General features: G+C 37.3%; 2 protein-coding genes across 2 annotated transcripts in view; one reads left to right on the top strand and one right to left on the bottom strand.

The window, feature by feature from the left end:
• ivns1abpa (influenza virus NS1A binding protein a) overlaps window positions 1–659 on the top strand; it is a 22,580-nt gene extending 21,921 nt beyond the window's left edge. The window contains exon 15 of the mRNA XM_077583740.1: window positions 1–659. This exon is cut by the window's left edge and continues 341 nt beyond it. The gene's annotated coding sequence lies outside the window, so the exon portion shown is untranslated.
• Window positions 660–1,089: 430 nt separating this feature from the next.
• swt1 (SWT1 RNA endoribonuclease homolog) lies at window positions 1,090–27,938 on the bottom strand. The gene is made up of 17 exons (XM_077584897.1): window positions 27,688–27,938; window positions 27,395–27,452; window positions 27,074–27,138; window positions 26,021–26,942; window positions 25,818–25,947; window positions 25,359–25,460; window positions 24,983–25,174; window positions 23,749–23,842; window positions 22,608–22,843; window positions 20,744–20,880; window positions 20,398–20,536; window positions 15,457–15,596; window positions 15,232–15,356; window positions 13,820–13,966; window positions 11,817–11,883; window positions 11,641–11,708; window positions 1,090–2,232 (listed from the first exon to the last, which is right to left on the bottom strand). Exons 2-17 carry the CDS (start codon window positions 27,446–27,448, stop codon window positions 2,133–2,135), a joined length of 2,718 nt encoding a protein of 905 aa, XP_077441023.1. The 5' UTR covers window positions 27,449–27,452; window positions 27,688–27,938; the 3' UTR covers window positions 1,090–2,132.

The following is a 27,938-nucleotide window of genomic DNA, read 5'->3' as shown; positions in this document are numbered from 1 at the left end:
ATGTTTGGGTGGGGGAGGGAGGATTTGGACGAAGGGTCTTCAGTGAAGACTAGCGTATATTGGGCAGGGTGGGGCGGGTTGGGCTTGTTGCCCAAAGCAACACAAATGAAGCCTTTTCTTATTGCGTACGTTGTTCTACGTGCTGTACATATTGTTTGTCTGTCATGCCAACATTTAATAGACACGTAGTGCTTTTCTTTTTCTCTTTAGACTTGAAACTTGAGGGTTTTCAGACTACTGGTCACTCGGAAAGTGAAAGTGTGATGAGTTTTGATGTTTTAGGTTGGATTTTGCTTGTATACTAAGGTGAATGATGAAGCCTTATGATTGAACATCTATCAAAGTCCCCCAATTTTAAACTGGTTTGTGTTATGGAATCTTAAGTAATGGCCTTTTTATATTTTTATACACTGCATAGTAATCAAAAACAGCGCAAGTCATCAACCAGTGCCAGTTTTTCTTTTTCTGTGCTCACATTACATGCACAGCCAAGTTTCTGTTAACTTAAGTTTTTGTGATTTAACTCAAGATATGGATGCAGTTACTGAAACAATGTTTGCTTTGGCGTTGTCAAGCAATGAGATTTTTTTTTCTGGAAGGAGTGTTATGAAGACAGTTCTAACATTTGTAATATTTCTTAATAAATCATTTCAATTGCATTTTTGTCCTGATTCATTTACTGGCTAACAAACTTATAGCAGCAGCAAAGTTTCCAGACATCCACGTCCCATTACTGATCACCAACTAAACCAGCCGGTGCAAGCCTTGACCAACATGATAAATTGGCTCTTACTGCATATCTTTATTTAGCACCTTACATCATTCATAGGTCAAATCTAATCTCGCATTGCCGCCAATCTGTTAAAGGGACCAAGCTAAAATGTATCTTGAGGGGCCTTAACTAAACCGAGTCAAAGCTGCCATAATCCTCCTTAGTCCCATTCAGACGCATGACCCTCAGCGAGATCACAGCTTGTGTACTACACAGGAAATACTCATGAAAGTAAAAAGTTGACCTGTGTATGAAATGTGCTTTATAAAGTTCTCTTTCCTAAACAAGTCCTGTTGTGGGGAATAAGAACAAAGCTCTGATGTTGAACAATTTTCATTTTTTAATCACACCAACTAAATACTGATGATTTAACAGTCAATGTGTAACATTATCAAAATGTTCACCTTTCACAAAGACACGCAGTTTGAACATCACTTGTAAACTCCAAACTAAACGCATTCGTATGGTCCAAAATGCAAAAAATAAATACTGTTTGAGAAAATACTTCAAAACATTTTGGCCCATGTTTTAGACCAACACAATAGATAAACCAAATAAGACTGATTGCATTTTATGTACATTTCATAACAACTAATATGAACAAAATGACAGCCCTTCAGTTATGTGGATGCGGAACACGGACAACGGAGTGGTTGCTACAAACCGGAGGGTTCTGTGCTTGATGATGGTGTCCAGTTGTGAAAAGAACTGATCTGTGGTCCATGCACGATTTGCGAGCGCATGTGCAGCAGGTCGGCCATATTTGATCGCTCACCTACAGCAATAACACTTGAGGCACGATCTGCCTGATATGTAATATTTTCATATTGCTTTGCTCCCATAAAATCCGATGGATACAGATTAGATCGATTGAATAGAGATTAGATTTGAGATATGTATAGATTATACAGATTGATTAGATAGATAAGAGACTTTACATAATATAGATCAACTAGATTGATAAAGATTAACTGGAGATAGATTAGATAACAGAGATAAATAAAACAGCAATAAATAGATCAATAGATAGGATTAAAACACACACTCACTACTAACATAAAGGTATAGACATCATCTAAGATTTTTTTCTGAATGCGTACCACTACCTAACAGTTTTGTCCTAGTGTAGTTACCATTGGTTAGCTATCAAAAATGGCCGACCTGCTGCACATGACCGCAGATCGTGCCTGGACGTAGCTCACTTTGGATTCCATTTTGTATCCCTTTTGAGCCTAACATTAACACACCAAGCACATACTCAGTTTAGCATGGCGTTAGCATTCGAAGCCAGTGTGATACGAGGACAAGTGGTGTCAGTCAAACCTGAGGTATGACTTGGACTTCACTGGTTCTTTGAAGGCTACATGTTTAGATTGATGTGCTGACTTGCGGTCTGAGCACAGTGGTCCAGGGCGTCCTTTAGTTCTGTCAGCTGGTTCACGCCAACGCTCAGCTTCTCTCTGGGGGTACAAGAAGAATCACAAAAAGAGAAGATGGTTAGCCATTCACACGCTAACACATCCTTTCAGAGCGGACATTTCGTTTTTTTAATTGAGGGTTATTTCACAGAAACTGACAATAAGACAACTCAAATAGGTAATCATCGAATAATTTCCTTTGGGAATAATAATAATAATAATTAGAAAAAATAACATAAAAAGAACACTGATAGCATTCCAGAACTAAAATACCAGAATAGACTTTGCCGAGGGTGCGAGGGAACAAGCCTCCAATGTTCTGGAATCTGTTTTTATGTACAGTTGAAACTATGGTCAACTTGTATCAGAATGATGGGAAGAGAAACATACGGCAAAATAAATCATCGTGCTGCTCTTTCTGGTGTACCCACCTTGGCCACCAGATGGTAGTACCAAATGATGATGCTGTAAAATGGGCACGGACTAAGCCAAAAGTCAAAACAACTCATGCTAATGTCAACCCCTGGGCACCCGCCAGTCGATGTCGACCCCTGGGCACCCGGCCTTCATTTCAATGGGGGATTTGGACGCCTGGTCACCCGCCATTCGATGTCGACCCCTGGGCACCCGCCAGTCGATGTCGACCCCTGGGCACCCGCCAGTCGATGTTGACCCCTGGGCACCCGCCAGCTAACTGTTAGCATGTCGACAACATTTTGCATTGTACGCTAAGCAGCCTTTTTGATGTCAAAGCTACGTTGTTTTAAATGTATAACATATAATTTTCTTTGTTTTTATATATTTTTTGACAATAAAAAAAATGCGTTAAAGGGACTGCAACATGAAAAATCAACTTTTTGGCACTTTTAGCCATGTTAAAACGCTACTTCCTCACCAAAAACATGACCAAAGTTGTGTTTTCCTCCATTTGCCCCTGTATGAGAAATTCTAGGTTATTCTGCTCTCCCCTCGCAACCTGAGAAAACGAGCTGTTGGCACGGTTTGACGTCATTGCGTGCGGCCCCATCCCCGCGCCGCCTCTGCAGACTATATGCTGGCCCACTTTCTCTGAGACCTCCCTCCATGGGATAATGACAAAAGTAGCCTTTATCAACAAGGTTCGCTGAGGTGCTTTTTTGTTTTTCCTCCTCCTTTTTTCCTTTAACCTCTCTGCTCCCCCCCTCTTCCATGATTTATTGCAGCAAGGACCCGTTTTGTTTCAAATTTTTATTCAAGAATTGATGGCTTGCGTGACCAAACGCAGAGATCTAGCAGCCTGAAATTTAGAGTCCATTTTAGTCCATGCTATCTGTATTTTTTCGCGGCCTTGCGCGAAGCAGCCGGCTCGGATGACGTCATGAGAGGGGCGAGCAGCCACAGGGGGAGAGGTGGGGTTTTACTGAACCGAGTGTTTGACTTCCGGGTGAGAAAAATAGCCACTGAAATAACTCATATTTGATAATAAATTACATCGCGATTGTGTCAAAGGTAAGATTTCATCATTATATGCCTATGGTGTAGTCCCTTTAAATATCTTTTTGATGGACTGTCCAATAATTACGAAACTGCTGCTCATTGCGAAGAAAGCTGAATTGAGTTCACTGCCACACCACAGTGTGAAATGAAATCGAGACACAATAACTCATTCACTGCCATAACTTCATTATATATAAAAAAAGATTATAAAAAATTAGGGCCGACAGGCGATTAACATTTTTAATTGTAATCAATCACATGACTTCACTAGTTGACTCACAATTAATCACAAATTTTATATCTGTGCTAAATGTACAATAAAAAAATTCAAGGTTTTCATACTCTTGCTAAAAGTTTTTTTTTTTTTTTTTTAAGTTAAACTAATAGAAATAGTTAAATGAATTTTTGACGTCTATAGCCGTCAATGTCAATGAATGAGTCTGCTTCTACTCGACAAATTTTCCTGTTGTCACAAGCCGATGAAGTCATCCGTGTGCGCCGGCGCTCGAATTGCGTGTTGAACGGAAAGCTATTCATGAAAGTATTGGACATTACAACATGAGCGCCCTCCTGTCCTAAGACAAAAGAGCAGCAATAAAAGTTGACTGCAGTTGCGGTGTTGGCAACGGCAGCCGAGCAGCTGATGCAGCGAGGGAACATGCTGCTTGTTTGCTTCCTTTCAAACTTTACATAATTTCTGGGAGGAGAGGACAGACCAGCGTGTTGGCTTTTCACACGGTTTTCCTCGTGTATTTATTTAGCCTTCTCCTACTTGATGGTTTCGTAATCATTATCTGCTCTACTGTTAGTTTAGGAAAATAGACACGTTTTGACGGTCGAACTGGACTGTCAAAAAAGGGCTCGTGACAGAAGTGTTAAACAAATTCTCAAAACGAGCGTCACAGTTATAGGACTTGATCAACAAAGGTCTGGAGTGCATCAGGGCCTCTTGTGTTACACAACAGCTGACAGGTGAGCAATCCACAGCAGCAGTAATGACTGAACACAGAACCTCACGAGAAACCGGAGAAACAACTTAACCCCCCCACGAAGCACACTGGCCATCTCCATGACGACCATCTCTTAGTCAACACGAAAGACTGCTCTCTACAATACCTAACACCACCATCAGATGTACAAATAAATAAAGCAATGCCTATATACTTTTCAGATTCATACCTTTACAGCATCAGATTTAGTCTGCTTTCCTAGTGTCAACTTTTGTTTGTCATGTTGTTGGTACGTATTGTCTATTATCAGTGTTGGTCTTAATCAATACATTTACTGTTTCCTTTGTTCCTAATTTTGGTAGAAAATTTACTAATTTCTATCTTGTCTGCGGCAATACTCGTGTGTGAACATTTTTGTATTTGTTATATTGTGTCTCAGTTTTGAAACAAAAAGTTGCAAGTTAATTTTTGACTGAAGTGGTGAATGCTTTTATGTTTTACATTGAATGCGTAAAAAGGGGTGTGATTAAATAAGTTCTCTTCTTCCCATTCCCTTTCAGGCATCTTGTTTCAATATTTATTATGTACTTTTCTTCACGTCTTTGTTACTGATGTCAATTGGGATATGTTGTCTAAAACAAATACACAAGAAAGAAAAAGAAACAGGCTTTTTACCCCCTTTTTTTTTTAAAATCATCATCATTAGCCATTAGGACCTCCAGCGAATCACTGTGAACCATTATGCACCAATTGATAAAGTGGTGAACCTTCCCACAACTGGCCAGCCTACAAAAGTCACCCCAACAGCACAGTGACAACTCATCCAGGTGGTCACAATAAATACAGGAGAGCGTCTAAAGGACTGCTGGTTTCCTTCACCTTAGTTATGGTCAAACTGTTCACGACTCAATAAAGGAGGAAAAAAATTACTTCCATGGCCAAAAAGAACATACAGGCTTGTTTTTTTGCTTTTTTTTTTGGGGGGGGGGGGGGGGGTTACTATATATATATATAGATATATATATATATATTTTAATATTTTACTTTACTCAAAAAATGACAACAATGGCCAAAAAGAACATACAGGCTTGTTTGAATTATTATTATTATATTATTATTTATTTGTTATTATTATCTTTTAACATGTTACCTTACTTCCTTTTTTTATTTTCTTTAAATATTTTACTTTTTTACTTTACCCAAGAAATGACATCTATGGCCAAAAAGAACATACCGGCTTGTTTTGTTGTTGTTGGGATTTATTATTATTATATTATTTTTTATTAATTTCTGTTGTTATTATTATTTTTAATATTTTACTTTTGTACTTTACTCAAAAAAATGACATCCATGGCTAAAAAGAACATACAGGCTTGTTTTTTGGGGGGGATTTATTATTATATTATTTTGTATTCATTTCTGTTATTATTATTATTATTAATATTTTAATTTACTAAAAAAAATTACAACAATGGCCAAAAAGAACATACAGGCTTGTTTTTAATTATTATTATTATTATTATATTATTATTTATTTATTATTATTATCTTTTAACATGTTACTTTACTTCCCTTTTTTATTTTCTTTAAATATTTTACTTTTTTACTTTACCCAAGAAATTACATCCATGGCCAAAAAGAACATACCGGCTTGTTTTTTTGTTGTTGTGATTTATTATTATATTATTTTTAATTAATTTCTGTTATTATTTTTAATATTTTACTTTTGTACTTTACTCAAAAAATGACATCCATGGCTAAAAAGAACATACAGGCTTTTTTTTGGGGGGGGGGGGGATTTATTATTATTATATTATTTTTTATTCATTTCTGTTATTATTATTAATATTTTTCGTTTTTACTTTACTAAAAAAATTACATCCATGGCTAAAAAGAACATACAGGCTTGTTTTTAATTATTATTATAATATTATATTTTCTTTATTATCTTTTCTTTTTGTTTTTTGTTTTTAACATTTTACTTTTTTTTAACTTTACTTCTTTGTTTTCTTTCTTTTTTTAAATAAAAGTTGAACTTGTGGAAGGTATGTGTGACGTTATATCTGGCATGAACATGAATGGCAGTGTGCTGGTCTGGGGTTGTTTTGCCACTTCAGGACTCGGATGACTTTCTGCGATTGATTGAACCAAGAATTCTGCTCTTTACTAGAGGGAGAATGTTTGGCCATCAGTTTGTTACTTGGGTCCTGCAACAGGATAACAATTCAAAACACACCAGCAAGCCAACTTCTTATTGGCTTAGAAAAACAAAGTGAAGGTTTCGGAGTGGACTAGGCGAAGTCCAGGCATGAATCTAACTGAAATGCTGTGGCCTAACCTTTGAAAGGCCATTCAGGCAACTCACCATTTTGGTTGTTGCTAGTGAGGTTGATTCAACCGTGGCCAAGTGGTTAAGATCGTCACCAGCCAGTGAGAGCACAGGCAGGTGCAGTGTCCTTGAGCAAGACACCAATGATAAAATAAGAGTCCTGAAATGTGCCTATGAATGAAGCCATTTATAATGTCCTATTTTATGCAGCTAAATAAGGTATGTAAAGTAAATACACCTGTGAGAGTTCCCACTTACTAAAGGCGTCAGAGCACTCCAGTGGGCACAGCAGCCATCAAATATTTAACAACCGTTGATTTGCCAGCAGAGTAAAAGCTTCAATCACGTGTGTTAACGACTGTATGAATTTGAGCTGACAAACGCAAGGACGTGTTGAGTAAATGTGTACACAAGCTGTTTCAACAGAATTAACCTTCAGTCTACAGACATTTGACTATGCTTAAAAAACATCAGCTTACAAGTCATACCTTGTTTAAAAATGTCAATTTCCAATCAAGTATGACCAACGAATCATAGTCCTGAAGGTGAAAAGGTGAAACCATGTGCAGTTCTGAACTAATCAGAACCAGACTGTGCGTCAGGCAGCAGCACAAAACGAGGATACATTCTGGTGGAGGAGAAAAATAGAACTCCAGGCTTGTTTCCATGGCAGCTGCTAAGTTCAACTTGCAGTCAGTCACACATAAAGCTGCAATTCAGCTGCACAGCCATGTGATGATGGGCATGACAGATGATTTGTTTTTGTGCAATGCACTGGCACTGTTTCTTCCCAAACAAACAAGAAATGGCATGTCAAGTATTAAGTTAATATGTTTTTGATGTAGTTGAATGCACACAACTTCTGTTACTGTAGTGTTATGTTTACTTGCTTCGATGACAAAATGGCTTCCCATAACTAGACATTGTTAAATGAATACCTCTCTGACATTGCCAATCAAAACCAAGCATTGATGTCTTTTTCAAGTTAGATGCTGTTGATACACTTCTTGTATCAGATGTAGGAATTACATTGCTTAACAAGTGAGTACAATTGCCATCCATGTCTGTCCACAGATCATATTTCATGAAATGATACAAGCTGTAAATCGAAACATTGCACTTGCCATGATTTTTCTCCAGTCACTATTCAGTCGCTAACCTTATGTTTGACCAGCAGATTCTAATCAGCACACCCTTGAGCACAAGTAGATGTTTGTGTTGGAAAGAATGAAATTTCCGGCAGGCGTTTCTGGGTTATTGCATTCATGAGGATGGGGCTAAAGATCAGCAAACAGGCCTCCAGTCAGTGCTGTAACAATTACAGAGGCATAAAAAAAGATAATATTTATTTTGGCGGTAAAAAAAGGGCAGACAAAAATTGGATGATATAACAGTTACACGTTCTTAAATTGGTATACAGCAGTTTAGATACATCAAATAACACTTTCAACACAATCAAATATGCTAAACTAAATGTAAAAAAAGTTAACCGTAAACATTTCTTGACAATAACATGTTATATGTTACCTCACTAGTCTAAACAGGACATTGTGATTAATATTACATTTGTAGAATATGGCTTATGAAGCAAAATCCAGCCGTTTTATCAACCCCATGAGGCGGCCATTTTGCCACTTGCTGTCGACTGAAGATGACATCACAGCTCACCTGTTTTCTGAAACTGAGCCGTGATTGATTGTTACCTGAGCCTTGAGCAACTGTGATGTCATCTTCAGTCGACAGCAAGTGGCAAAATGGCCGCCCCCTGAAGTGGATAATTAAAAATGGCTGGATTTTGCTGCTTAACTCATGATCCACTAACACAATATTAACCAGAATGCCGTATCTAGACTAGTGGGACATATAAATTTGTATGAAGTTTTTGTGACTTTACATCAGTTTAAGACCTATTTAATCCATGCATCAATTCAAATCTTTCTGAAGACGTCAACTTGTGATGATTAAACCAGTAGCGACAGTCAGAATTGTTTGAGAATTAAGCATCCCAGCACAAACAATACACATACTCAACCTGTCAGGACATGCAGCAGCAACAAAGACTGAAACATGAGCTCGGTCATCTGACGAAAACAGAAGTAAGGCTTTTGTCTATCGTCAGTTCTGTATATTCCTCTTTGTAGCATCTCTCAAGGTCCATCGGGTCAAATTGGCAGTGTCAGTGTGCAGCCTTTTTTATAGCTGTTCCATCAGATTCGTCTGTGCTCTGCTGACGTCACTCAAGGACATTCACAGTTGTCCTGAAGTTACTCCTTTGATATCTTGTGTCCTTTGTGTCGTTGTCCTGGTGACGGATGAAACTTTGCCGCAATCTGAGGTCAGGAACGCTCGTCTCATTGTCTGCCTTTAGACAAAGTCCAGTTTGGCTGCCATGTCCTTTTAACTGAAGAGTTGCTTCCATCTGGCCCCTCGGCATGCTTAAATGGCAGATTGCTGCAGAGATGCTTGTCCATCTTGAAGGTTCTGCTCTTTCCGCAGAAAAACACTCGAGATGACAGTCATCATCAGGTTCTCAGTCACCTCCTTCACGAAGGTCCATCTCCCCCAATTGCTTAATTTAGACAACCAGCCAGCCGAATGAATGCCGGTGGACCTTTAACGCAGCAGAATTTGGTCTGTACCCTTTGTCCAGATCTGTGCCCTGTTTTGGAGCTCTCCAGGCAATATCTCACACTTCATGCTTGGTTTAACTCTGACATGCACTGTCAACTGTTGCACATGATAAAGACAGACATGTGCCTTTCTAAATTGTGTCCAATCAACTGAAGTGGACGTCACTTGATCTGGATAAACATCTCAAGTAAGATTAGTGGAAACAGGATGCACCTGAAGTAAATTATGAGTTTCACGGCAAAAGTTGTGTTTTGAAGGGAAAATACATGTATTCTCTTTTGATATAAGGCTGTAACGCACCAAAATGTGGAAAAAGTGAAGCATTGTAAATATATTCCACATGCACTTTACATTCCGTCGGCCCAAAATCACCTTGCTTTCTGGGCAAATGCCTAAACAAACAGTAGGCCTCCAAATCATTAAATAAGACCTACAAACAGATATGGTGGTGGTGATGTAACTGTGGCTATTGATTCATGTATTTTTGCTTGTGCCAAAGTGAAAAACTTTTTAAATTGGTCATTAGCTCCCCCGCAAAGCTGTTTGTGGCTGTGTGATGTTTTGGGAGAATAAAAATACAACGGAAGCCCTTGAGTAAATAAGAACATACTGTAATATATTCAAGCCTGGTTCAACATGTTTCGCTAGTCTGCTTCTGGTGAAATTACACGGATATTTTATTTTTTTGCTTAAACCTTCCCCCTACTGTTGAGTAGTGTAATTTCAGCTATCATAGTGTATAAACAAATTGACATGGATAAGTGGTCATTTGTTCACCAGAAGAAAAAAAAAAAATAAAAATTACCCATGCCAAAATGCTGACCACAAACAAAACCTGTCAGTGTTATAACATTACATATCTCAATTTTATTTTATTTTTTTTGTATTTGAGTTCACAACATTCCCATACGTTTTGTACGAAAAATGGGTGGTGGTGGGGGGCGAATCTAAGAGAGAAAAAAAAGTTTAAAAAAAAATCTTGTGGGGAAAATGGACAAAAAATGTGAATATGCGAATTTGTGGGTGACAAACGTGCATGTACTGTATGTGTGTGTAGACAATCATATAAAAAATACATACACGTCAGAAATGCAGGATACTTTGATGACTGAAACGCCAGCCAACTCAATGCTAACCGCTATCTAGCCTTGAGGCTAAAGCTAGGCAAAGTCAATGCTGTTTTAGCTAAGGTAAGCGAGTGTCAATTATTCCGGGTCACTAGTGTTAATTTTGTCAACGAAAACAAAACAAAGATATTTTGGTAACACACATTTTTCACCGGACTAAAATTTGACTAGACAATAGACTTAAAGCTTCATTAATAAACAATAACTGGGACTGAATCAGTATGCATTATCGTCGACTAATGAAGACAAGACGAAAATGTTCATGTTCAAATCATGTTAATTTTAGTTTATGAACAAAAACGAGACAAAAATTATATGATTTTTTTAAAATCTTGTCTGAGGCTACATTTAAAAATGGCGTTAAACATTAACACTACGTGTCACTAAGTGAAACAATTTCAATTTTAATTCTGCTTGTCTTTGCACACAGTTAAGCAGTACGACATGTTTGAATCATGTAACGATTGTTGTCATGATGGCCACTTTGTCATCGGATCACGCCTTTGCCACTACATCCAAAATTGACCGATAGCACCCGTCTTTGGTTGGACATTCCTATGGTCTTTATTGTTCATACTGGCAGAGGCACCTGGAAAATGCACCCAAGATTCTACAATTGTCTTGCTTATATGTTTTGATTTTCTTATGAGGTTACAAAAAGACCAAGTGTGCTTCGGGTGTGCCTTCAAATACATCCACAGTTGTGTCTAATTAGCTCAAATGTCAGAAGCTGCCAAAGACATGGCATCATCTAGGTTTCCCAAGAGCATTGTAATCTTACTGGAAGTAAACTTCTCACTGTACCAATGAAAGCCAAATCAATCAAGATTTCAAGCACAGGCGAGTCTAATCACCATCAAGATTATGAAGTGTTCACTGACAAATTTAAAGCTTGCGCTCACTTATGTTGAGCACATTTTATGTACTTGTGTCCTACCTGTAATCTTTCTGTGAGAAACAACTGAGTAGGTCCGTTTCGGTCAGTGTGGAATTGACATCAACCATCTGAAAAACAGTGCACAAGTATTCAAACTAACCTTAAATCTCAAGCTTTACTTAATTTATACACAACTAATGCGTCAATAAAAGAAGGCAACACAAATAGGCACTGACCTTATTGGATCTGAAAGTGTTGAGAAGCACCTGCACTTCTGGCAAACCGGCAGAAGAGGACAGAACACTAAAAAATAAAAATATTAAAAGTGACATATAGATTTTTTTAAACAATTATTATTCATCATCTTAGTGCAGCTAATACTGTCATATCAGAAAGTCAGAAAACAATTACTTTCAAAAGAAGAGGACGACACACTTCTCTTATTTCTTTCCTCTTAATCATTAGATTAGCTTGGGTCCCTGTTTCTAAAAATAGAGTGTGTTATATAAAATTAAGTTACTGTATTCCGATGAAAACAAAGGTAATAAATGCTTTGGCCATGTATTTATTCACTTACAGAAGCAAACCAACACACACAACACACACTCTCAGAGTCTGTTCAATGTGGGAAATTCAGGAATACTACAACTACATTTTTGTGAGCGTGAAAGAAAAAAGTGAGCAGTGAATCACATGAACAAAACTTTTGTTCCTCATTTAACAGCACAACTAAACTTCCTCACACTCCCATTTGTCGAATCTTGCTGTCAAGGCCTTATGGGAGATAACCAAAGTAAGCTGAGTGAGTAGTAAACAGCGTTGTGAAGTGTATTGCAGCATCATGGGAAAGGTGATAACATGAGCTGGAAGGTCAAGCTGATTATAACGTAGACTATCCAAAATGAAAGGTCGACAAGCTGTGAGAGAGTGTGTGACAGACAGAACCAAGGACAAGTGAGGACAAGCCCAGACCCCAAGCACAAAACACCTGTGAAGGTATGAGAATAGCTTTGTCTCTTACATGCATTTTTTTAAAGACTGAGGTTTGACAAGTTTCACAATTACTTCCAGCGGGTGTAAAAAGTCTACAGAGCGTAAATTGCCAGGTTTTTGTGACACAATTATTATTTTTTTAAACCAAGATATATCGTTTCAAAACTTTTTCCACCATTAATGTCCTATTACAAGAAGGAGCTAGCTCAGAGTCAGAACATTTCCAAATAACAGTCAATATTAGAACAAAACGTTCAGGCTTTTGCTAGAAAGCAAAACAATGTCAGGAAAAACCCAATAGAACATCTTTCATCACTTTAAATGCTGCCATTGTTTGCTAACTTCCATTTAACATAATGTAGGTTTGAATGTGATTGGTTAATTCTGAACTAGAGATAGACCGATGTGTTTTTTCTCAGGCCGATACTAAAACCAATTATTAGTAGTCAACGAGGCCGATAACCGATATTTCAAGCCGCTATTCATTTTCACAAAAAGGGAAAATATTGGCGGATATTTTTATTTTATTTTTTAAAGCAAAACTCAACTCCTAACTTTGTTAACAGTTTGTAAGCATATGTTTATTGAACAACTTTTAAGATTGGCAAAATATTGGAGTTTTTTTTTGTTTTTAAATCTTTTACATTTTAAATTCTAACTAAATGTTCAGGGACCTCTCAGGGGCCATTGGCATGTCACAAAAAGTGTTTAAACAAATGTTAAACAAGTCCTCCCTATTGTTTTCTACAGTAAATAAGGTTTTCCCCAAAAATATATATATCTGAAAAGTTAAAATTTCACTTATCTTAGTTTTCAAATTAAAACAGAAGATATAGAGAGTTCCCAGCATTTCTTACGTGGTTAACTGAAATGTTTAATAAATAGTTTCCTGAAGATAACAGTTTTTAATTGATATGAATTGGCCTTCTAAAAGGCCGATGCCGATATTTTTCAAAAAGTTGAATATCGGAGCCAATAATCGGTCTATCCTATACAGTCACATCCTCATTTATAAGTACAGTAGGTGTGCACTTGCGCAACCATATTATCTTAGTTGTTTATTCTCACGTCCTCTCTTGAAAAGATAATTTTTTTCCATTCATGTTGTATAAGAGCACATCATTGGAAAATGTTTTGAGATCATTTATCTTGGTCTCATCACAAAAATCTGGCATATAAACAAGAATATGTTTCTACTCTAATGATTAGAGCGGCAGAGTGTGGACTGGGACAGTGAGGCAAATACCTGATGAAGGCCCGGAGCAGCTGTGAGACCATGGAGGATATTTGGCTCAGGCAGATAACGACGTCCCGTGGTGGAGCAGGACCTCCTACTGGCAAGGCACTCTGTCTGGTGTGAGGGTCAAAGGCCAGTACTTTGAACACTTCCAAGCTGGAATAACGGCAGAAAAACAACAGACAGTAAATGCATTTGAGAGGTTTTTGTCCCATTTTGTCCACCGTGGCTGCGTCGTAGCCTTGGCCGCTGGAAACTGTGTGTATAAGCTACATAGCAACATCTTTGTACAGTATGTGTTTTAACAATTTTAACAAGAGAGCACAAGTTTTTGTCAAGCCTTAAAACTCCAGAGGTGGGCAAAAATATCTGCCCGAGGGCCAAATTTCATTAATAATTCTTTCACTCCCAGCCATTTTCACTGAAGCAACCCCCTTTCGCTCCCGGCTGTTTTACTGGATTTGGACTGATTTTGCAATGTCCACAGAATATTGTGTTCTCTTGCTATAAAAAAAAAAAGAACCTACCAAAAGAAACATTAGTCTCTTCTTTCATTAGGAAAAAAAAAGTTTATTTGTATTTGTTTCCTTTTTGCAACAATTAGCATTAGCATATAGCTAAGTTTCATCATTATTCACAAACCTGTTGAAAACACTAGCAAAAAGAGCCCTGGCTGATCTCTTTTACTCTGCTGCCTCCTGTTTTTTTGAGCGACCTCTTTAGGTCAGAAGCTGCATTAAAGCCTTCTGTATGCTCTAGCATTAAAACAAACAAACATATAAATACGTTTTTGGGAGTGCAAGACAAAGCATTATATAGGTTTTGGGGATGGAATGAGTTAAAAGTGAGGGGGCAGGTCAATTGTAGATGAGGTTAAAAAAATGTGTTGTAAAATATTAATACATTATTAAAGATGCATTCTCATGTTCATTCTATTTATAATTTTATTCAAATAAAGACTTGTTTAGTAAAATTAATTAAAATACATTTTCAAATATTTTTTCCAAATATTCTTATTGTATTATTTACAATAAATTAACTACCATTTAAAATGGGTATCAATAATACATACAACATGAATAAATACATTCATGTAATACATTTTAGGCAGAAAATTGTCAAAATAAATGAATGCCACAAATACAAAAATGTTCTTTGTAATGTATATAATTGGTGGGCCAGATTAAGGAATGGAGAGGGTCACAGGTGGCCCATAAAACACTATAAACATAAACCTTCCCATCCAACAATGCTTTTTTTTGTCCTAAGCCGCACAGTAAACTTCACTGAAAAAAATAACGAAAAAACAATGCACAACTTTTACAGTTACTTTCGTATTGTTTTGCATAACTATTAGTGGTAATCTGAAATGTAAAGCCTGCGCATTAAAAGCCAAACATGGTTGCTGCCATTGCACTCACCTTATTTCACAGACTTTACACCAAATGTTGTCAAACACAGCCCAGACTTCATGGTGAGGGATATGAGAGGAGAGTTTGGCTTCATCATCCTCATTCATTACAACGTCACAGACAGCTGTTTCAGGCTTGATGAGAACATTTCACTGTGAGAGCTTGTTTATTGGTTATAAATAGGATGCAACAATATTTTAAAAAAAAAATTAAAAAATCATTCATCAAGCAGACCTGTTGTTGTAGCTTGTGGACTATGTTGTTCATTGCAGTTAGGGCCCTGGGAACATAGCTTGACCTTTTGCCAAATTCCTTAACAAACTCCTTCGCTTCTTGGAGAGTCACCAAAATAGAATCCTGGTCCTTTGAAGGAGCTGAAAAAATAAACAAACAAACACATTCATGCCTTTAAGGTGTTGTCATCTACATTTGACGGCAACAATCATGTTATCCTGTGTGCTGTGCGGGTCAGAAAAGAGACTATTTAACCTAAAATGATTTCAAACTGCAATAGATAAACCAGGAAAATCAAATGTAGGGTTTGCTTATTACGAGAATCGTAGAATCAATACCAAACCTCAAGATATTAATGCGCAATTTGACAGGTTTAGAAAGCAATTTAATAATGCTAATTATTGCAATAAAATTGTTTTTGTTGTAGAACTGCACTGCATCATAACGACGTTTTCCCAACATTACATTATGTAGCTAGTACTAGGGATGATCCATGCTACTTTTTTCCAGACCGATACCAGTACGAGTACTCAACACCGATACCAATACCATGTATGGATATCACTCGCTTTGATACAAAAAACACTGATAATTTTAAAGATATACCTATAACATCCCAATATAGCATTTTTCCTGGGTTGTTCGATACCACTTTTTTCCCCCAAACCAATAGCATTACGAATACTCAACTTTTGAGTAGTCACCAATACCACTAGTACTTTTTATACATAAAAGTTTAGGGGATATAGTATTTTCCTTAAAATTGCATAAAATTAACTTATTTGCTCCCAAAAACGTATAAAAAATATATATATTTAAAATATGACCATGCTCCCAAAGACATATTTATACGTTTTTTATGCTAGAGCATACAGAAGGCTTTGATGCAGCCTTTGAACTGAAGAGAATGGTTGAAGCAGTGGTAGTTATTACAAAAACGACCAGTAGGTGGCAGCAGAGTATAAGAAATCAACCAAGGCCATGTTGCAAAAAGCTAATTTACCCACAGTTGAAAACTGATTTGTGAATAATGATGAAACTTAGCTATATTGTAATACTAATTTCTGCAAAACGGAAAAAGATACAAGCATACTTTTTTTCCTGATGAAAGAAGAGACTCTAATCTTTCTTATGGTAGGTTCAAGATTTTTATAGAAATAGAACACAATATTCTGTGGGCCTTGCAAAATCAGTCAAAATCCAGTAAAACAACCGGGAGCGAAGGGGGTTGCTTCAGTGAAAATGGCTGAGAGTGAATGAGTTGATGGCAATTTTATATCATTCTAAATTCTAGTTCCTGATCGTACAATGATCATCGGCCGTCGTCGCGAGTACCTTAAAGTAAGGCTCGTATCAGCAATGATATTTGGTATTGGTGCTCGCCTATTCTTAATTTTTTCTTAAAATTGCATGAAATTAATGGTATTTTCCTATTCTTTTCATTTCTAGTTCCTGATCGTAAAATGGACATTAGCGGGCGGCCGATACCAGCATCGTTCACTGTCGCGACTACCCATACCTGAAAAGAAGGCTGGTGTCGACACTCATATTGATACCTGATATCGGTACTTGCCCATACCCAGTAGCCACAAGAGACATTTTAAAGCAATATATAATTATACATATATATACTAATATATATATATTTATATAGTAATATATATATATATATACTAATATACTAACATATATATATATATATATATATATATATACATACATACATACTAACATATATATATATATATGTATATATATATATATATACACTAATATATATTTATACTAATATATATATAAGATCATTTGTTAAATTAACACCCCTTTGGTGTCTATCAAAAGATTGTGCTCTTAATACTGCGATTAGTATGAACACAACTTCACCCTATTGAATTCAAACAAGAGGCTCATAATTTTCCTTTGTTACCTTGCACCACTCAGCCTTCACAGGCAAGACTAGCGAATCATATGCTGCATTCCACTAGAACAGTTCTTAATCTTCTCCAAATTTTCTGTCTCTTTTAGACTGTAATAGCACACAGACAATCTGCATTGAACACTGAACATATTAATATTCTAAGCTAGTGGGATGGAAAAAACATTGTGCTTGTGGTGAGGTACACATAACTACTCAGATGCACAGAGAGAGCGAACGAGAGGCTGATTATGTGCACGCCTTGTGACTAAGGGTAATTTAATTAGATACAGTAAAGGGATGGAGAGCCAGATGAAGAGGCGGTGCTAAAGGTGACTCAGCAGTATACTGACACATATTAGAGTGCCCTGTTTTAGAAGGTGACCTAATTCTGTGTGTTGTTCCGTTGAGTTCTGGTGCAGTGCAGGGCAGCAAACGTCATTCCCCAGTGGACTGAGGCTTTTCAGCAGTTGATGACTCATAGTTTTGCCTTCTGTTCTGTTTGGAACTCTCGTGCATTTGCATTTTAACACGTAAGATAATCACCACCATTTTGGAAACATGACATGCTCAATAATAATTAACTCAGGTTAGTAAGGCAGCGAAAAATTACTCCCCGAGAATTAAACATTTTGTCAACGGTAGTGTCTGATTACGAGGCATCACAAAGGCATGTTGTGTCTGTCAAATCCACTGTTTCTCGGATTATTGTTGTTCTGATTTGCTAGTTTAGATGCAAACTTCATCCATCCATTTTCTATTTCTATTGAGCTAGATCATATCAGAGGTTACTTTGGGCGAGAGGTGGGATATCACTGGATCCATAACCAGCCAATTACAAATAAAGCTAAACAACAATCCAATAAGTGAGGAAACCAGAGTACATGGAGAAAACTTAAATCACAGAGAAAACGTGCAAAAAGGCCAGAATCAAGATTAAAATGCAAAAACCCTCCACGCATTGTTGACCTTTGATAGAAAGATACAGTGTTTCCCACACCATGTTAAAACTTGGGCGGGCCACCCAAGAAAATTGGCCACCACCCAAGTAGATTTCAAGAAAATGTAATAAAAATATATCCCCAAAAAAGTGTCGCGAGCAGATATACCGCATATAACAGAACACCCCGCAACCCCCCTACACCACCCCCCACCCCCATTTAAAACCAACCACCAAAGTAAATTTCAAATCTGTGGGAAACACTGAGATATGTACAGTAAAAAAATAAATTTAAATACAGGAGAAAAAAATATATTCAAATTAATTTGTACAAATAGATGCCTTACTTCTAATATCCCTAGAGGACTATAGGGCTGGGTATTGCCAACAACCTCACGATACGATGCGTATCACGATACAGGGATCGCGATACGATACGTATTGCGATACATATGTATCCCAATACATGGTCTTTAAGGCGATACGTTTTACATTACTTTACATGCATTTTTATTATAACAGCCATATGAAATGTTTATTATGCTGGATGGCAAAAAATGTTTTTGTTAGCAGCTCTTCTGGTTTACCACCAAGTGGCATGCGTGGTCTAAATGCGCGCGCATTGCAGAGCAAGGTGCCACTTTCACAGACACACCGGGAAACATTACAAATAGGCATGGGCCAATATGAGTAAAAATATCAAACATATTAAAATCACAGCTCTAAAATGTGCTTATTTGAAATATTTGGGGAAATATATTTTTTACCACACATTCACACATTCTATTTAGTTTTTAAACAAAATATAGGAAAATTGGTACAGTACATTAAGAAACATGTACCATGTTAAGTTTAAGTAAAAAAATAAATAAATGTTGATAGTCTTCTGTTTTAATTTTTCTTAGCAAGACACAGTGTCCAATCACTGGTGAGCTACTTTTAGAGCAGACTTCAATTCGAGCTGATTTAAACACTCGTCGCTGGCGGTCTCTGGGACGAGATGCTATGCTCACACTGGGGGACAATATACCTTGTAATGCAAAGGTACAACTTGTTGATCATGCGAACTGACTTATTTTGACACATTCTGTTCTGTATTGAAACGCTGTGATGATGTTCTGTTGACCAGCATGGGAAAATAAAGACTATCGTAGTGGCAAGCTATGCAGTCATTTCATGAATATGATTCCGGCCGGCTCCAGAGTGAAAAACTCTAAGCACAAAGATGAAATCCCCCATTATTAAACAGTCAAAGCACTTAATAGTTTTGAAGAAGGTACATTTTAAAACTAAGATGTGTGTACGTGCAGTTGGAGTGGACGCTAACTATCTGGCTCCTTAATGTGATTTGAAACATGTAATTCGACACCTCGGTTATTAGAGTGTACGTTTACAAGTAAAATGTATGAACATATATCTACCAAACTCGCAAAAAATGATCGGTGCAAATCCGTGAATACTTTGTGGGCTGCTAGTCCTTTCTGTTGATTGCTGCTATCCATCGACCGATGTATTTTGTCTTCATTAGTAGGTATACGATAAAAAAGCAATATTTGGTTTACTGCCTTGTCTATCTGTACAACCAACCGCACAGCATCATATGACCATTTTATGAGATCAATGATTTGATGAAGGACTTTACGCTGAACAAGATTCAATGGTTACAATACAGGCAAGTGGCTCTTTTGCCGTCCAGCGTCTAGGAGGGGGCATTCCCATGAGGGCGGTGACGTCACGTGCAAAAGGTCAATACATGTACACTTTTTTTAAGTGAACTGTCTGCAAGGCACCAGTGTCTCTCCTCCTGGTGTTGCTTGCTTTGCAATTAACTTCAGAGGCTGCTGCTGATCAGCCCTGCAAGCAACGAATGGTTAACTGCCTATTTACAAATTAATGTGCAATATCGATTCTGACGCCTGCTACTGATACGTGTATTGTAAAGAGGCCCGCAACAATGTATTGCCATATCGATTTTGTGAGCACACCCCTAGAAGACTACAATATAAAAAGAACCATATGAGGATATATATAGTGTCTGGATGCTGGAAAAGAAAAAGTTCTTCCACCTACTGCACAGACTTCTTACCTCGTTTAAAGAAGTCAATGAGATTTAAAACTGTTTGCTGCAAAGATCTTGGGACAATGAAGCCAAATACTGCTATCCAGTGCTTTTTCATACATTGCAAAATCTCAAGAAGATTCCAGGGTGGCTTTATGTAGATGATCTATAGAAAGGGGGAAAAGTCCACAAAATCCCATGTTTGGATGCATTTCGAGTAACACATTTGTGTGGAACACGCCTCTTACCTAGCAACCAGATGTGATTACTGTCATTTAGATTTGATTAGAAACTAAATCACTCATTCAAGTGTCTCATGTTTACGCAACACGTTCCATTGGAAATTAAAATACTTCATAAATTACAATCATACCTCTTGCCACAACTCATCATAAGTAGCTCTCATCTCCATTTCAAGCACATTTGACAGCACCTCCTTCAGGCAGTCTTCAAGCTCAGAGATACATTCTTTCATTTTCTTCTCCTCTTCCACGCTGGGATTTTTGCTATCTGGAATTGGATACATGTGTCTACATGAGTGGAGGCACAAGACTTACGAATGCAAACAGTCATGGGGACAGTAGCTCATCATCACATGCATGTACTTACACATTTGTAAGTGCATGCAAGTATTGGAACATCTGGCTAACAGAAAAAGGGCCTTCCCTAGTTGGAACATATTTTTTTTCCAGCATAAATGATTAATTAATTGTAAAAGTTAATACATGGAGTTAGTGCCGTACTAGACAACGTGGCCAGGATTTGTGTTATGTTTTCATTTCTTGGATAGTGATAGTAGGCGAGTGGACATGCAGGACCCTATTTTCATGCCCAGTGAAAGTCCAGCGCAGAGTGCATTCTATCTGTGCGCATATGTGGAGTTTTCTTTCTTTTGGTATTTTACTAAAGTAGCGCAGGTAGAAGCGGGTCCCCTCAGTTTCTCTAAATTCAGCGCGAAGAGAGCCCCATGATCCACACTCAGTTGGGTAAAAAAATATCCCAACTTTGGGTCAAAAATGGACCGATCCTCTACTTGGGTCAATTTGACCCAACTTTCTGGGTTGTAGTAAAAGACCCATTTCTTGATTCAAAGTTGGATCAAATTAACCCATAAACTGGATTGGTCCATTTTTTTAATCCATAATTGGGTTACTTTTAACCCAACTGTTTTTAGGGTGCATGACATGTAGATGCAAGAGATCAGCGTATGCAATGTGCATTTAAAAGGAACGGGAAGAAGATCTATAATAGCGGATGATGTTAAGTTGGAATGAAATGCGATGACATGCACAACACACATGCACGAAGTTCAGAATCTGTCTACCTGTGCCTTGATCCAATACACTAAAATCGCGTTACAACACCTGCGCCTCAATTTAGGCCGGTTTTCTCGTCTAAAATCTAGTCTACTTTACCTTTGGTCACCAAATTGTCCGATGAGTCGGGGTGTGCAATACAACACAATGGAATGCCCAGCGAGTCGCAACGCAGTCTGACAATTTCCCAAACATGGTAAACAAGAATTGGACTTGACCCGGCACTAAAATTAAAATGCAACTGATTTTATGGCGAGCACACGGGCACCAGTCTATGAAAATAGGGATCAGAATGTGCAATGAAGATACGTGCTGTACCATGACCAGAGTTATTATAGTTTTGGAATATTTCATTTTAGTTAGTTCATATTTCGTTTTGAGTTTTGTTTTTTAAATTTAGTTAGTTTTAATTAGTTGTCAGAGTGGTTCTGTTAGTTTTTATTAGTTTTAGTTATTTCATAAATGCTTAGTTTTAGTTAGTTTCAGTATTAGTTTTTTTAAAGTGTGTATTATTTATGTGCAATATTTCAAAAAACACCATGGAATCAACGTCATCTGAAGGAGCTTTTCTATTGGCTGCTGCTAGATGACGTCACTTTTGTGTGACACACTTTCAAATGTCCTTATTCCGGTTAATATCAAAATTAATCATCCCCAAAGGCTCATGCATACAATTAATTACCAAAGACTAAAACAAAGGACATTTATGCTATAAATATAGTTAGTTTTAGTTAGTTTTGTAAACATAAAATGTAGTTTCAGTTAGTTGTTTAAAAAAAAAAAACATTTTTATTTTATTTTGTTAACAAATTTGTTTTTTTAATTTTAGTTTTATTTTTTTTGTTAGCTTTAGTTAATTAAAATAACCTTGACCATGACAGAGAATGCCAACAATAATAATAATACATTGTTTTTTCTCACCTTTCTCTGGGAGACACAAAGACAGACGTTCTTGAGTATGAGATGGCACTGGTGTAAAACTGCTTCCCGGCATTGGCGAGGGCATAGGAGCAGTGATTTGGGGAAGTTTCTTGATGACAGTGCTTTGTTGGTGGTCAAGGTTGTGTCTTGATCTCTCAACCTCTGCCTCCAAGTCATTCTTGCTCAAGGCCTTAACTCCACTAAGGACAGCCTTACTGCATAGATTTTTATCATTTCTACAGTGGAAATACAAAATAGTAAGGAAATATCGCAACATAATAGAGCTGTGTACTACTTAAAAAGTGCTATACCAATGCGCTATTGCTTTCAGTGTAAATGGTGTGATGAGGATAGCCTTATGACCAGAAATTGAACTTTTCATTTTTAGGATGACACCTACTTTTGACCTGACCCTCCACAAAAATAGGTTATACCAACTTCCTCATTTGGCAAAACAGGACAAAACACTTCCTATGGGTTCAAGTCAGCAGTGGAGCCCTACAGCGTCATATTGCGATAAAGCTGTTGAAATAACAAATGTCTACGTTCAACAATGTCTTCAAAAGTTACCAAAGATGACCATACAGCAGAGGTCACCAACTTCAGAACTCAAGGGCCCCTATCCTGCACGTTTTAGATGTTTCCTTCCTCCATCACACCTGATTCAAATGATCTGCTCATCAGCAAGCTCTGCAGAAGCCTGATAAACAATCCTGAGCCCGAGTTGACTCCTGCCATACAGTAAACGATGTTTAAGCTTTGTCCGTGTTTACACATATAGGATGTGTATAAATAAATGATATACATGTATATAAATTTTGTCACAAGAGGCCAGTGATAAAGGAAAGAATATTTGAACAAAATCGGGTTAAAAGAATCTCAGTTAGCATAATTATTGCTGCGCACACAGTAAGTGTGCCAACCTGTTTCCCCCTAATTTCATATTTAGTGTCATAAAATATGAACCAATATGTCCACTTTACAAAACAGCAAAATGGTCTTAAATTCTGTCCGGCCTTTCTCACACCCTAACTGGCACAATTGGCCTGAAGCTACTCCTCGCCACATGAATGTGTATTATTTGCAGTGGACACAGGCTGCTGCAGAAGCGGTGTAGCTGGGGAGGGGTGATGGGACTCACGTGCACAGGATGAGAGCAGAGCTTGGGTACAAACTCTGATACTGTAGGCAGCACTGCAGCACTTTGTCATCATTATTCTCAGCCATCAGGCTATCTGTGGTTAATGACACAGAGACAGAATGACAAGACTTTTCACCTTGGGAATAACAAAAATCCAGCACACAGAAGGCAACTGATAATGCCATGTACAACAACCTCACATCAATGGGTCAGTGAATTAATTCAGGCGGGGGTGGCAAAGAACAACATGATGGTTTTAATTTTTAGTCATTATTATTGTTGCCAACAAATGTGAGCACTATGATAATGAATTACTAAAAATGAGCAGAGTACTATTACCACCTACTGGACAGTAGGGGGAGTACAGTTGTACAGTATTTATTATTATTTCTGTACCTTGCTTTTAAATGTCTTTAACTCTTTTGTTTGTTGATTCAAAACCCAAACATCACAACTGTGAAGCAGATATGCTAACCATTCACGCGCTGTGTTGCCCTTCAACATTCTTGTGTGAACCAATACGTACTATTATTATACACTCTAAAAACAGTTGGATCAGAAATAACCCAATACGGCTCAAAAAGAGACTGACCTGACTTTTTGAGTTATTTATTTAAATCAATTTATTAAATGAGTTAACCCAAAAAGTTGGGTCAAAATAAAAAACCCACAAAATATCCCCGAATTATTTTATTTTTTTTTAATTTTTATTAACAAAACCAACAAAATTGGATTGGTTAGTACAAAACAAAAACTTGGGTTGTTTCTGGCTATCCATTTGACCCATTTTTTGTTTTTGTTTAAATGAACAAATGCAAAAAAAAAAGTTGGGCTGGTCTTTTTTTGACCCATTTTGTTGTTGTTTTTTGTTGTTTTTTTACTCAACTCACTCTAAAAACAGTTGGGCCAAAAATAATAGAAATTAGATCAAAAAGAGGATGCACGAGAAATTACCAATTTTGGGGGGGTTATTTATTTACCGTAACCCAAAAATTTGGGATGAATGAATAAACCACAAAACAACCCACGTTTTTGGGTTGCTTTGTGATTTATTAATTTGACCCAACTTTTTGGGTTATTTGTTTAACCCAAAAAGTTGTTGGTTCCTTATTGACCCAATTTGGGTTAGTTTTGACCCAACTATTTTTAGAGTATAAAACAGTACAGTATTTGAGACACGAAAGTACAGTTGAATATGAATTAAGAAAATGCAAGGATTTAATGACACACTCACTGTTACTTTGAGCAGCCTGCTGCATCGATTGCCCCCAAAGGTGTCTTTCTCGCCTTTTCAGAGAGTTATAAATGTAGGAAATGGCGGGACAGGCCAGACTAGCAACAGAATTTTTGAGTCCTTTCCCCTTTTTGAGAGAATCCAGCTCCTGAAGCACCACCCAGGGGATTAGGACAATTGGTAAACCCAACGCTACAAACACATAAACATGTATGTGAGTCGACAACATATTATGCCATTTAAGTTAACATGGTCATTATAGTTTTGTTTACGTTTTTAACATCAATTGTAGAGCCATTTAACAATGCGGCATAATTTCAAATGACCTAAGAAGACACATTTAGGAGGAAAACAGTGCAATAGGTATGAAAATCACCTCCAAGGCCACGATGTTCCATCTTTTTCACATAATCCAAATGACTAAGGAGAATGTTTGTGTCCAGAACAAGGATTATGTCTTGCTGAGGAGGTTGCTTGCCTAAAAATTTTAAAAAAGTTAGTGAGGTGGAATGACAAGCATTTAGCGCTAAATTAAAAGGGCTCCCATCTCTTTGTAATTGTATCAAAAGTTACAAATTTTTAGGGCAAATTTCATTAAAACTAACTACATTCACAACATACTTTACAGTATAATGTAGTAAGTGCAACCATAATAACAAAATATTGTTAAAATGCAACATGTGTCATGTAAATCAATAAGGTGTCTTTTTCCCCAAAAATGTCTCCTTTATTACTCATAGATTGGTTATGGGTACCTAATGAAAATATCTGCTTTTGTAAATCTCACATTTCATTTAATGCGCGTTGGCATTCTACACCATATGACATAACTTACAGAGAGTATATGCAGTTCTGTCTTCTGGGGGGTCTATGTCCATACAGGTGAGCTCTCCATAACTCTGCATTACATCCACATCTAATCTCTTCTCAAACCGGGCAAGGTAAAGCTCTTCTGCCACTTGCATCTGGAATCAAGCATTTTTTGACAGCAAAAACAATCACCTCTCATTTTAACACAGTTGTCATGTTATAACTCACCTGCTCACTCGTATCCTCTGCAATGGCATCACTTGTAGTGGGCGGGGCATTTGACAAAGATGGACTCCCATCTTTTCTTTCACAGCTATGAGGCTGTTTAAAACGGTTTGTGGCTGCCTTCAGAAAAGTTTGCGCAGTCGTACATATGGAGGTAACATCACTTTTCTCACTTGTGTTTGCCGGTACAAGATCTGGTTTAATCTTCTTTGGAATCTTGAAATTGGAATGTACAGCTGTCGGTATTTTGGGCCGAGCCAATGGTGACTTTGCAATTTTAAAGGACACTTTGGGCATGGTTGAAAACTGTTGCTTGGTGAAGTCTGGGGATGTTTTTGTATCTGAGCTTTTCTTTTCTTTTACCTGACTTTCCTGACATGTCTTTTTAATGATCCCTGTTTGCTTGTCCCTTATAGAGTCCTTGGGGTGAGGAGCGGTCTGGCTTTGTTCTTTATCCTCAATAGTATTGCTCTTATTTCGATTCTTGTGCAATTCTTTATCTTTGCTTCTCCGCTTCAGAAAATCCTGGCATTGCTCATGTGAACCATAACTAGGACTTGCTCGCTTCAGTTTTAATCTAGGTGGGCTCATGTAGTGAGACTTTTCATCTGATTTTGAGTCTTTTTCTTCTTTGCGATCACCTGTGTTTGAATTCCTGTAGTTCCGGGATCTGGATCGGCTCCTTTTCTTTCTTTTACTACCACTGGTAACTTTATCTTTCCTTGCACTATTAGGCTCCACTTTGTGGGAACAATCATTGTGGGTCGAAAAAGATGTACTTTTTCTCTTTGAATTGGCCACATCAGACTGAGACACCTGTCTCTTGTCTGTTTCTTCTCTAGTACGGAATTTGTACACAGCCTTTTTGATCAAGCGGCTTTCCTCTTCAGCATGAGAAGCATGTGCTCTACCTTTTGTAGAACAGCTTTAAGCGGAAGAAGAAATGCAATGGCATGGTAAGAAATTCAAAAACGTAAATGAAATTGCCTCCTTCATACCAATAATGCCATCCATTTACCATTAAAGAAGCAATACACTACAAGAATTACATCTCACCTTGAGTGTCGGTTTTCATTGTGCCTTTTTTCGTATCTATCACCCTTTTGTTTATCTTTGGATGTCTGAAATAAGAATAAATAAGTATGTCAACAACATAAGGTAAGAAAAATATGATCTGCCAATAAATTGTATAGGTAATCTTCTGTTCTTGAGGTCAGATCTATACCTAGTTTTTTTGTTCAGGTCTTGTTTGTGCAGATCGTCGTTAATTAATCCATCAATTGTTCATCACTTTACAGTAAGTATTTATCTAATAATGTAAGATGGTATATACTAGCCTAAAATCATACAGCAGTTACATTACAAGACAAGTCTTACCTCCTCTTCTTTGGAAGACCTCTTGCGCTTCCTTTTTTTTGAACTCTCAGACATATTTCTGCAAATATAATTACAGACAAACGACAGCACTAATTTACTAAACAATTATTAGGTCATAGTGTACTAGAAGTGCATGGTAACCGTAAATAGTATTAAAGCTACAACGTTGACTGGAACATTTTGGCTGCTATTGCTTTCGACAGCGACTTGGTGTAGTAACATATGGATTCGCTAGTTTTCTTCCAACACATGTCATTAGACATTTGACATTAGATTATAATTTAAAACAGTACCTTAAACAGTTTCGTTTGAAGATGTCTCGCCAAATTTAGCGTTCAAAAGTTGTGTTCGCTTTGGTTATGCTCGCCATTGAGATGAGACGTCGCAGCCGAGCGAGCCTAGTGCCTTCTTTGTTGATGTACACTGTTGGTGTATATAAAACAATGAGGATACAATTCGTTTTACTTGGTTAAAATCTAAATTCGTCTTTAAAATCTTCAGCACTGCACTGACAAACCAAATCTGCTGCTTCGTCTTATTCTAC

This window comes from Vanacampus margaritifer, chromosome 13 (assembly GCF_051991255.1).
Source record: "Vanacampus margaritifer isolate UIUO_Vmar chromosome 13, RoL_Vmar_1.0, whole genome shotgun sequence".
Classification (NCBI taxonomy): domain Eukaryota; kingdom Metazoa; phylum Chordata; class Actinopteri; order Syngnathiformes; family Syngnathidae; genus Vanacampus; species Vanacampus margaritifer.
This window is presented reverse-complemented; position numbering and strand designations above follow the sequence as displayed.